The sequence below is a fragment of the Lathyrus oleraceus genome, chromosome 6, assembly GCF_024323335.1.
Source record: "Lathyrus oleraceus cultivar Zhongwan6 chromosome 6, CAAS_Psat_ZW6_1.0, whole genome shotgun sequence".
Taxonomy (NCBI): Eukaryota; Viridiplantae; Streptophyta; class Magnoliopsida; order Fabales; family Fabaceae; genus Lathyrus; species Lathyrus oleraceus.
The window spans coordinates 43,383,042-43,396,108 of record NC_066584.1 but is presented as its reverse complement, the minus strand read 5'-3'; the positions used below and the strand labels follow the sequence as shown (position 1 = coordinate 43,396,108).

Here is a 13,067-nt window from a genome sequence, read left to right as displayed (position 1 = left end):
CTTGTCGAAGTTCAAAGAGCTGATGAAGAAGGAATTTGAAATGTCAGATATGGGAAAGTTGTCGTACTTCCTATGCATGAAATTTCAAATGTCGAAGCAAGGTATGATGCTACATCAAAGCTAGGTTTCGTTTCTTAAGGGAGAAAGTAAATCAAGGTGAACTTGAAGTAAGACATTGCTCAAGTGAAGCACAGTTGGCCGACATTTTCATCAACTGATTGAAGATCGACAGTTTCCTGAATTTAAGAAAGAAATTAGGTATAGTTCATATCGACTACGATTAGCGTATATTCGACAACTTGGATTATAGGAAGGGTATGTTGATATATAATATAATCCAAGTTGTATGAAACCCAAAACCAATATTAATTAGAATTTAAGGTTTATTATATTTATTACTTATTAATCAAAGCATTTAAATATATATAAATAAACATTTTATAATTCAATTTAGAACACAATCATTTTTCAATAATAGCAATGTTTATTTACTTATTCTCTCTTTTTCACCTTATTAAAAGTGATTCAAAGTAACACTTGTAGTAACTTATATTGTATTGTAGAGTTTTCTTAATACTGTTTAGTAAACGAACAATAACTCAATTGTATAAATTTTATATACTTCCTTAAAACCTTATAAAGAGTGAAAAGGTGAATTGACTTTTTAGTATTTCCGACTGAGTTTTGCCACACCGAAACGTGTATAAGTAACAATCATTGACACTAACAACCGCAAAAACCACTAACACTAACCACAATACCTCAAAAGTAAATTCGAGAATTTGGTAAGGGCAAACAAGTCCATGAATACCCTATAAAAAATATGCTATAATATAACCCCTATATATCCATTCTCTCCCACCTTTCATTTCCAAACCATAGCAGAAACATAACACCAAAGAATAAAATCATTATCATCATACATATACAAAGATGGTGACAGGAGAAGATTTATACAACGTGATGTGTGCAATGGTACCTCTATATTTCGCAATGCTAGTCGCTTACGTTTCAGTAAAGTGTTGCAAAATGTTCACACCAGAGCAATGTTCAGGCATAAACCGATTTGTGGCGGTTTTCGCTGTTCCTGTTTTATCTTTCCATTTTATTTCTCTCAACAACCCTTACCAAATGGACACCAAATTCATTTTAGCAGATACAGTTTCTAAGGTTCTTGTTCTCTTTTTTCTTTCTGTTTGGGCTATTTTCTTTGCTAGAGGCTCTTTGGATTGGGTTATCACTTTGTTCTCAGTTGCCACCTTGCCTAATACTCTTGTTATGGGGATTCCTCTACTTCAAGCTATGTATGGTGATTTTACAGAAACTCTCATGGTGCAACTCGTTGTTCTTCAATGCATCATATGGTATGTAATATTAGCTACTAATTATTAATTTCTATTATTTCTTCCTCAATTTTTGTAATTGAAAACATATTAAAACAACATACACACTTTCTCTTAATTTGTGAAGACATGTAACTAAAACTAAAAATTTGTTTTTCAACATTTTTAAAAGTGGGTACCTATATGAAAAATGAAAAATATCCATGAAAGTGGGAGTATATAAATAGAAATGCATTAATAAATAAAGTCTAAATTAATCATTTTATACAGTTTGTAAATTAAAACTATTATGTTGTTTTATGATTGTTAAAAATAATATGATATTTTTCATAAAAAAAAACTTATATTAAATATATTTTAAAAATAAATAAATTATTATATATTCATTTTACACCCATAGGCAATGAACAATTAATTATCAGCACTAAATAAAGAGCCATCAACCTTGTAAAGAGTTAACAATGAAAATTTTATATAATCTTAGAAACAAAGTCAAAAAAATAGCACGTATTGTAATTTGATTGAGTGTGCACTGTACATAGTAAGAAAATATTCTACTCTCTGTGCATATAAATTAATTTCTTAAAAACTTATAATTATATAATTGTATTTTTTTTTTTACTGTAAATTCTTAAGTAGTCGTTTTAAGTTGGATATAGTATTTGATAATTGGAGTATGGATATTTATGGATATTGGAGTGTTAAATTTTTTTTAATCTTGTGTTAAGGTACACGGTGCTACTATTTCTACTGGAATACAGAGCAGCAAAAGTCTTAATCAAAACCGAGTTTCCGGGAAACAAAGCATCCTCCATAACAAAATTCGAACTCGACGGCGACGTAATTTCCCTCTACGGCCAAGACGCGCCGCTCCAAGCCCTATCAGAAACCGACGAAAACGGCCGCATTAAGGTGCGAATCCGTCGATCCACTTCATCAGCACCAGCCGATTCAACGTCGTCAATAACTACCGGCATAACTCCAACACGCCTCTCCAATCTCTCCAATGCCGACATCTTCTCCATCAACACGCCGTTGAATTATCTCGATAATCCGAGTGCGAGTCCGCGCTTCTCCGGTTACGCTTCTACGGATGCTTATTCGCTGCAGCCGACTCCGCGGGCGTCGAATGTTAATGAAATGGAGATATGTGGTACGCCGGTGGTGGGGAGGTCGCCGGTGGGTGGTGGGAGGGGGTTGAGGGGGAACTCGCCGGTGGTGGAGGGGAGCAGGGTGGTTTGGGAATCGCCTGAGAAATGGCAGGGGGAAGAGAGACAAGGATGCAAGGACATTACTATGTCAGGTACGTGTTTGTGTTTATGTCTCTTAGAAGAGTGAATGGTGTCTTTAAGCACGTTAATAAAAATACAAAAGAGTGGATAGAGATTTTCTAATTTCACTTTTTAATAGATATGGATAATCATTTTAGTCCATTAATTTAAGTTAAATTTATCATGTTTTTAAAATTGACAATACAATATTAAAGTATTTTTTTATCTAAAAATATTGAAGTTTTTAAGTTTGTTTTGATGTAGACTACACATGTCGGTCAATATTTAAGAAGTTACCGGTTCAGATATTTGTTTTGCCCGAACTAATTTTTGTGTGGATAAAAAATTTAGGCTCATATTCTCATTGTTTTTCCATTTTATTTTTTGGATTTTGGGGGGTATAAGCATTAGTATAAACTTTGATATTTTAACGTTAAAAAGATGTAGTGTTCGCATACCATTAAAATTGTAGGCTCGGATTCTCAATTCTCAATTATGTACGTTAATCATATTTTTCTTGTATATTCTAATACATTATTCTTATAATTCAAAATTTCTATTTTGTATTTATGGTATTAATAAAACTATCCATCTTTATGAGAACGTTATAGTAAAATTTTTATTTTTTATCATAGTTGGTCAAGTAATAATTGGCCTTGTTAAACTTAGCACATAGAATCACAATTTAGTTTCTGCAATTGCTATAGTAAGAGGGTTGAAATAATTTGATGTCATAACGGATCCCTAATTCAATTAATTGGTGGTGAAAATTAAAACTAAAAATAAAATATTATTTTCTCATTTGATTGTATCTATTTTGTATTAGGAAAAATTACGTCAGAAGTTCTTTAAGTTATTTTTGTTTCATAGGTTGGTCAATAATTTTTCTTTTGTGATAACTTAGTCTTTTTGGTTGATTTCTAAATCATTTTTCTTAGATTTTAAATTTTAAAAATTTATAACTGTTGTATTTTTTATTGCTCTTCATTATTTTTATATCACTTAAAATAATTATATTCACGATGTTTAAAAAGGGTAACGATATACATGTTTGATAACTTAAAAGACCAAGTTATTATAATTTTTTTAAAGGATCAACCTATTACACAAATAATTTAAAAGAACCTCTAATATAATTTTTTCTTTTGTAATATATGTATAATATTTGAATAACACATATCTTATAGAATGAAGAAAAAAATTATTTTTTTAATAATAGTTTTAATTATTTATTACAAAGAAAAAAATAAATAGAATAAGATAATAAATAATTTAGTGTTTTCTTATAAGCATAATACCATTAAAATAAAAATGAGAAAAACTTAGGCTTAGTATTTTTTTCTCGTATTTTAATTTTAAAATTTATTTTATTTATTTAACTTAGATCTTAACTCTCTAAAACATATTATATTAATTTTTTTTGTCTAATTATGGATGAAAATTTTAAAAACGATTGTTAAATGCATTCATAATTAGATAAAAAAAATTAACATAATACGTTTTAACGAAATTGAAAGTTAATGAATTAAAATAAATCTCAAAGTTAAGATAAGAAAGATTTAAGAGGACAGAAAGTTTTTGGAATTATTTACTAATAGGTCTATATAGATTTGTCTAATAATTTTGAAAAAGTCAAGAAAGGAATAAAAGCTACTAGTACCAAATAAAATAAAAAACATAGATCCATTAATAAATGTTGTCATGTAGTAAGAATGGCATGTAAGAAACATTTACTCTGTCTTATTATAAGGGTTACTATTGAAGATCATATAAATTTATTTGAAAAAATTATAGTTATAAATACAATATTTTTGAATAAGATAAATTCATTAACATTAAATGATATACAAACTGAACGTGAGTTCACACCATCAAAGATATATATTGGTTCATACATGGCCAAAATAAAAAAGAAAACACTCACCTAATATGAAAGGAATGGATTGAAAATAGTACTAGTGAAGTAGATAAGTTGATTATTAATTACTTTTTTTTAATATGATAGTAGTACTGTTTTATATCTTACTCACACACCATAGGCACTATTCATTTGATATAGACCCAGGTGGTAGATTGAGGTAGTATTCGAATGGCAGTGTGTTGGCAATAATACAGTGTATCAGAAAACGTAGGTATATGTTTGTCCTTTAGCGGATGCCCATGCGACCTTTCTGGTATTTGCTGTACGTTTTGTCCCCGACCATGGTTTGTTTCCTTGTCGTATTCTCACCCATTCATTACTACTGTCATAATTTGTTGAGCATCGTTTATTTTTGGTAATGTCTACTTTCATATATGCAACATCAATTTCTCAACACCTGTGTTTATTTGTATTATATCATTCACTAACCTCTTTTTTATTAGATTTTTAATATTACATTTTAGGTTAGTAATTCTTGTCCTTTGATGATCATCATAGGATTATGAAATAGCGTGGTCTTTAATTTAGAAAATAATAATTATACTTTCGGTAACTCTTGGTAAATTGTCATTTCTGTGTCTATATTTCATCATAACCCAATTGCACGTGAGAAATGAATACACACGTAAACACTACAAAAAAATGGGTTTATCAATGATTTTTCGAATCTATGGATACTACAGAACACAACACTAGACAGGTGGTCCCTCCTAACCCACGCCTCTTTCTAGTGTATAAAAATTAAAAACATTCACCTAATAATAACAAAGGGGTCAAAGCAATATAGAAATATTTACTTTTAGTATAGTTTAAAAAAATTTGTTACTACTTTACTTAGTTTGTGAGGCTTAATTCATAGTAGTCATCATTTGTAGAGAGCACGTGTGTAATGATGGTTAAGCATGATTCCCATTGGTGGTGAAAATAGGGATCTAGATTTGGTGCTTAAGAAAAGGATGCATTTGTGTGCACTAAATAATTTCCACTATTAGTTTGAGATTATTCAATAACAAAATCAGTTTTACATAATAATTTTGATCGAAAGATCGAGGTTGAGAAATGTGTCAAGCACGATAGGAAATTCGTTTCCATGAAAAAAATGCAAGTGACATTGAGTCATCATCCAAGTCAATGTTAATCGTTCTGATCCAACGGTTATGGATCATCCACCATATTTAAGTTTATGTCTTTTTAGAAATCAATGATTCAACAGTATAATCTTATAAAGTTGTACTATTGGGTCACTGTAGTTTCTAACGAAAGATGTGAATTTAAGTCAGATGGATGATCCAAGACAGTAAAACTAGAGTATGATTAATGACTTTAAATTCAAATCATAATTCTGAATTATTATGTAAGTGGCATTGTTAGCCTTGTCTTTTATTTTTATTTTTTTAACTCATTGATTAATAGCTTTAATAATTTTTTTAGCTATTATATGGCAGATAAGGAAATTAGCTTCAGAGATAGCCTCAAAGTCTCAATGGCAGGAGAAACTGTGGACCCAAAAGACCAAATTTCCAGTAGCCAGAAAATGCCATATGCCTTTGTAATGTTAAGGCTTATACTAATTGTTGTTGGAAGAAAACTTTCTCGAAATCCTAATACATATTCTAGTCTATTAGGACTTCTCTGGTCTCTAATCTCCTTCAAGTAAGTGATATTCTGAAACATTATCCAAAGTGATACCAAATTTAACTTCTCCATTACAAATTAACTGCATTTATGGATTTGGATTTTACGCGTTAACTATATGACACATTAATTAATCTCAGCCGCAATATCTTAAATCAATGGCAAAGATCAATTAAAGATGTTATAGTGAATGTGCAAGGTAAGCAGATAGATTTCAAATCAATGACCGAGGTCAATTAATGCATGTTTATGTATGCATGGAATCCAAATCCATCATATGTCGGAGTTAGAATGTGATTCATATGATGATTTATTTGTCATATTCTAAATTTTATATTCGTAAAAGCCTTTTTTCATGTATTGTTTTAGGCTATATGTTACGGTATGCATATTTTCATACATCTTATGATGTGAATTTGCAGATGGAATATAGAAATGCCGAGTTTGATCAAATCATCTATCAAAATCATATCTGATGCAGGTCTTGGGATGGCAATGTTTAGCTTAGGTACATTACATATAGTACAAATATATAGACATATATATAACCATTTAATATCATGAGTATTTATATATAGAAGAAAGACACACACCCACTTTTACACATGGTGTTTCTTCAATATATGAATCTTATACATTGCAAAATTTCAAATCCTCAAACCTAATATCAAAACGTGGAAGAAGACAGAGGAACATATGATAAAGAAAAAACATGCATTGTCTTGTACTAAGGTGTTTGTGGCAACCCAATAAAATAAATGTGATGTCTTAAAGGCACATGATAATTATAGGAGTATGTTGTTAGATTGAAAATGGGAGAATGTGAAATGGAATATATTAGATGAGTCCCAAAAATGGTTACTATATGTATATAAACAATGAAAGATACTGATTAGAAACATGATTTGCAGGGCTTTTCATGGCTCTTCAGCCTCGTATCATTGCTTGTGGTACAAGAAAAGCAGCCATGGGAATGGCCATTCGATTCCTATTTGGACCTCTTGTAATGTCATTATCTTCCATTGCCATTGGATTGAGAGGAAAGAAACTGCATACTGCCATTGTACAGGTACTTGTGTTGGATCTTTGTGAAATGAATTCACATTTGTAGACACATTAGCACATGAAAATTACATATAATATATATCAGAACAATGTGCGCACGTTTCTTGTGTTTGTTTATATTATAGAGGGAATATTGAATATAGATAAAGTAGTTGTGTATATGTTAGTGCTTATTTAGCTTTGACTTCAATTCAATTGCTTCTCAGGCTGCTCTTCCACAAGGGATAGTGCCATTTGTATTTGCAAGGGAATATGGGCTTCATCCTGATATTTTGAGCACAGGGTAAATTTCTTAATTTTTTTTTTGACAATCTTATATATTTGCATTTGATTCAATATTATAAAGATTATTTATAGATCAAAAGTTTTACTAACTAAATTACATTTACATTAAGAAAAATATAAAATGTAATGCTTCATGCCTTAACTTATTAATATTAAGTTTAATTAGTTTCGAAGTCTTTTAATTTAATTTTTAGGTTTTATTTTTAATTTTTTATCTAATAAACATTTTTTTAAATCTTTGAAAAACTATTCCACTAGTTAATTTGGTCTTTTATATTAAATTTTTGTTAAAAAAATGTTAATTTATATTTATGTGACAATCTAGTTGTTAAAAGTGAAAGAGCTAGTGAATCTGCAAACCTGATTTCTAAAGTATTTTGTAACCTAATTTCGTTAACTCTATAAATTCATCCCATGAAACAAAACACACTCAAATCTCTTATCCATGACCTTTTCAATCTAAAGAAATAGAATGTACAAAGAATCAATGAGAAAAAGATGTAAAAACTAACAAGTTCAAATTTTTAACAAAATAATTTCATATTTGTTAAAAAATGGAGATGAATAATGAGGATGAATTATATGTCTTCATTCTTCCAATCATGAGTTTTTTTTCTTCGAATCGCGGGTCTTCAATCCTCCAACCACAATAATGTTAGTTCTTCAGATACTTTTAGTGATGAGAGAAAGAGAGAATAAGAAAATAAGAGTTGTATTATTGAATTGAATGATAATACTAAATTAAAAAGTGTCTCTATTTATATACACCTAAGTAACTTGAATACTAAGAAAAATAACAGATTAAGTAACATACCATAAACCCTAATTAACTTTGGGTTTGGGTCACACAACTCAACTTGGATTATATCTAATATCTCAACATACCCCCTTATAATCCAAGTTGTCGAAACACATTAATCATTGTCGATCTGAATTATTCCTAATTTCTTTCTCAACGTTAGGAACTTATCGATCTTTAATCCTTTGGTGAAAATATCGGCCAATTGTGCTTCACTTGAACAATGTCTTACTTCAAGTTCACATCGATTTACCTTATCCCTTAAGAAGTGAAATATATCTTCTATGTGCTTATTTTTTCCATGCAAAATTGGATTCTTCGCAAGATTTATGGCCGACTTATTGTCGATCTGCAGTACCAGAGGTTTCTTCACTTTGACTTCGATCTCTTCCAGTACAAATCTGATCCAAATTGCTTGGCACGCAACATATGATCCTGTTATATATTCAGCCTCACACGATGATATTGCCACCACGAGTTTCTTTCTCGAGCACCATGAGATTGGGGCATCAAATACTTGAAAGAAATATCCAGTAGTGCTTCTCCGATCTTCCTTATCTCCACACCAATCAGCATCTAATAACAAGTAACCATAGTTTCTTTTCTTTCAGAGTCACCTCGAAATAAAATTCCATAGTTTTTCGATCCTTTTAAGTATCTAAGGATTCTTTTTATAGCCTTCGACACATAGCCTGCATTATTTTCGTCTTCTCCCATCGACAACAGTTCATATTACCGTCGCAAAGTTTGCAACATGACAACCTTGAATTTCTCGCCTCTTTCATAATACTTGACAAGAATATCCCATGTTTCTTTCGCCGATTCAGCATGAGCGATTCTATCGAAATTAGTCGCATCAACCGCCGATTGAATGTAAAACACCGCCTTGCAATCCTTCTTCTTGGCATCCTTATGAGCGGTTTTATGTGCGTCGGTTACATCTTCATCAACCGCAGAAACACCATTAGTAATCACTTCCAGGGTTTCATGAAAGCCAAATTGAGATTGCATTTTTTTCTCCATCGAAGCCAATTCTTGTCGTCAAGAGTTGGAAGGGAGTTTGGTAAATTTCTGTTACCATTCATCTTTACAACGATTGATCAACAACAATCCACGATCCCGAAAACACGATCTTTGACGTGTGATTCTTGAAAATACGATCAAGAACCTAATCGGGAGTTCTAGATACCAATTTGTTAGTGCTTGAGGCAATTTTAGTGAGGAGAGTAAGAGAGAATAAGGAAATAAAGATTGTATTTTCGAATTGAATGATGATACTGAATTACAAAATGTCTATTTATATACACCTAAGTAACTTAAATACTAAGTAAAATAACAAACTAAGTAACAAACCCTAAACCCTAATTAGCTTTGGGCTTGGGCCACACAACTTAACTTGGATTATATCTAATATCCCAACATACCCCCATAAAATCCAAGTTGTCGAAACACACTAATCATTGTCGATCTGAATTATTCCTAATTTCTTTCTCAACATTAGGAACCTATCGATCTTCAATCTTTTGGTGAAAATATCGGTCAATTGTGCTTCACTTGAGCAATGTCTTACTTCAAGTTCACCTTGATTTACCTTCTCCCTTAAGAAGTAAAATCTAGCTTCTATATGCTTACTTCTTCCATGCAAATTTGAATTCTTCACAAGATTTATAGTTGTTGTCGATCTGCAGTATCAGAGGTTTCTTCACTTCGATCTCGACCTCTTCCAGCACATATCTTATCCTATTATATATTCAGCCTCACACGATGATAATGCCACCACATGTTTCTTTCTCGAGCACCATGAGATTGGGGCACCAAATACTTGAAAGAAATATCAAGCAGTGCTTCTTCGATCTTCCTTATCTCCACACCAATCAACATCTGAATAACAAGTAACCATAGCTTCTTTTCTTTTCAGAGTCTCTTCGAAATAAAATTCCATAGTTTGTCGATCCTTTTAAGTATCTCAGGATTCTTCTTGCAGCCTTCGACACATAGCCTACAATCTTTTCGTCTTCTCCCATCGACAATAATTCATATTGTCGTTGCAAAGTTTGCAATTTGACAACCTTGACTTTCTCGCCTCCTTCATAGTACTTGACAAAAATATCTCATGCTTCCTTCGCTGATTCAACATGAGCGATTCTGTCGAAATTAGCCGCATCAACTGTCGATTGGATGAAAAACGTCGTATTGCAATCCTTCTTCTTGGCATCATTCTGAGCGGTCCTCTGTGCGTCGGTTGCATCTTCACCAACCAGAGGGTTTCATGAAAACTAGAGATTGCATTTTTTCTCTCCATCGAAGTCAATTCTTGCCGTCAAGAGTTGCAATGGATTTTGGTAAATTTCCGTTACCATTCATCTTTACAACGATTGATCAACAACAACCCACGATCCCGGAAACACGATCTCTGATGTGTGATTCTTGAAAACACGATCAAGAATCTAATTGAAGCTCTAGATACCATTTTATTAGTGCTTGAGGCACTTTTAGTGAGGGGAGAAAGAGAGAATAAGGAAATAAGGATTGTATTATTGAACTGAATGATGATCCTGAATTACAAAGTGTCTATTTATATACATCTAAGTAAATTGAATACTAAGTAAACTAAAAAATTAAGTAACAAACTCTAAACCCTAATTAACTTTAGACTTAGGCCACACAACTCAACTTGAATTATATCTAATATCTCAACAAACCATACGTTCTAAAATTCTTGAGTTTCACGCTCTTCGTTTGTCTTCCCTTTGTATGTCTTAGGGGGAAACATTTGAGAAATAAGAAGCACACAAGAGATATTATTGACAACATCTATCAATTCAAAAGTTTATGATTTGAATATATAAATCTCACCTCTTAATTATTTATATTTTGCTCATTTTAATAGTGAGATTAACTATTCACACTTAAACTCAAATAAAAATCTCTCTCAAGTGTGAATCTTCAGTGTCTCAACAAGGGAGACACTAGGGTGCCATGGTCCCCCAATCTCTCTATACCATGTAAGGTAGTATGCAGCATCTTAAGGCTTTGGCTCTATTCAACGTAGCTAACATGAGAAGAAAAATAATTGACTACATGAAATCATTGCCTTAGTTGGTCCCTCCAATGGTTAGACTTTAGCTTAGCCACTTCTTCTGACTAAGTTGTTGGATAGACTTTAGATACAATGACTTAATACATGTGCATTCACTCTTGCTTCTCATCAAAAGTTAAAATAAAATTTTGATACTACTTGTTGAAAATTTTAGAGTGCATTAAAATCAAGATAGAATAATGATACAACATTAAGTTGTTATAGTTATTTATGTGGATCCTATTTCATTTTAGATGATTGATCAGAGAATATAATGCTCAGAAGAAGAAATGATGGGAAAATAAAGTAAAGCGTGTTAACATCACACGAATCTATCCCCACTTAATAAGTTGATTAATCATTATGCAGCCCTAACTAGGATACCGAATCTAACAAAACAATTATTGTCTATAACAACCAAGCATTTATAATTTGGAGTAACATAATTATGCATATGATGCTATTTGAAAATGGCCATTTGCTCTTTTGTTATACGTACTTAGTTTTTTATGCTAAAAACATATAGAATCCTCTTTGCAAAGCTTGATTTGACTCACCATTTATTGGAACCTACATAACATAACATAGATAATATATTTATAGTGATTCATAACGTTAAATTAAGCTTATAGTATTAGTTTGTGATTATTTATGATGAAAGGTGTTAATTGAGCATATTTAATTTTTATGTATCATCTATAGATACATGACCGTCGTCTTTGATGACGTTCAACACGAGCTGTTGCATATGATCTCAAAATTATTCGATTAAATTATAATTAAATAGAGTTTGATAAAATATTTTATAGATTAAATCGTGATTAAATAAGATTTCTATTTATTTTATCATAGTTAAATTATGATTAATTAATAGAGAGACTCTAAAAATTTGAGAGGACTCTGCATAGGTAGATTAAAAGTTATTTATGTTGCTCTTATTTTCGTTTGCAGGGTAATCTTTGGCATGTTAATTTCCTTGCCAATAACTCTCATTTACTACATATTTCTTGGCTTGTGAGAAGTGGGAGAAAACTTCTATCAACGGATTGAAATATGTAATATTCAAATTCTAAACTATGGTAGCAATTTACACTAAACCATGTTGGAATTCATCAAACTAATATACATACATCGGAAAAATTCTAAGTCCCATAATTGTGTTAGCATGGACCGCCATTGGTTTTCCATTATTGTAGACACTACTCGGAGAGAAGATTGACCTATGCTTAAAAACGGTTTATAACTTCTACTTAAACAAGGGTGTGATAAGATAGCACAATTTAGTACTAGTTGAGATTTAAGCTAAACATTCCATTTCTTATAAACATTATCTTTTAGGAATTTTTTGCATGAATAAATATATATAAGTTTTATATATTCATATTTTTTTGATTTACTCACCTATTTATTTTATCTGTGTTAATGTGAATGTAAAATAATAGTAAAAGCACCGAAAGGGGAATACGTATTATCACGATCAATTATTAAGGTTGGAGACTTGTTTTGTTGTCGGATGTTGGAAGGAAAATCATGTTGGGACAAATATCGATTCTGTCGATTCTGTCATCTCAGATAAATAAAAGAAGTGCATGAAAGTAACATTTAAACAAATTTATGGCACACTAAGGTGAAGATTTGTTTATGTTCAATGAGAATATACATACAGTTG

At 31.2% G+C, this 13,067-nt stretch overlaps 1 protein-coding gene across 1 annotated transcript; it reads left to right on the top strand.

Annotated features, from left to right (window-relative positions):
• Nucleotides 1-863: 863 nt before the first annotated feature.
• Nucleotides 864-12,705, top strand: LOC127091699 (auxin efflux carrier component 6). The gene is made up of 7 exons (XM_051030385.1): nt 864-1,364; nt 2,072-2,646; nt 5,981-6,188; nt 6,593-6,678; nt 7,082-7,239; nt 7,442-7,518; nt 12,350-12,705. Exons 1-7 carry the CDS (start codon nt 934-936, stop codon nt 12,414-12,416), a joined length of 1,602 nt encoding a protein of 533 aa, XP_050886342.1. The 5' UTR covers nt 864-933; the 3' UTR covers nt 12,417-12,705.
• The last annotated feature ends 362 nt before the right edge of the window (nt 12,706-13,067 follow it).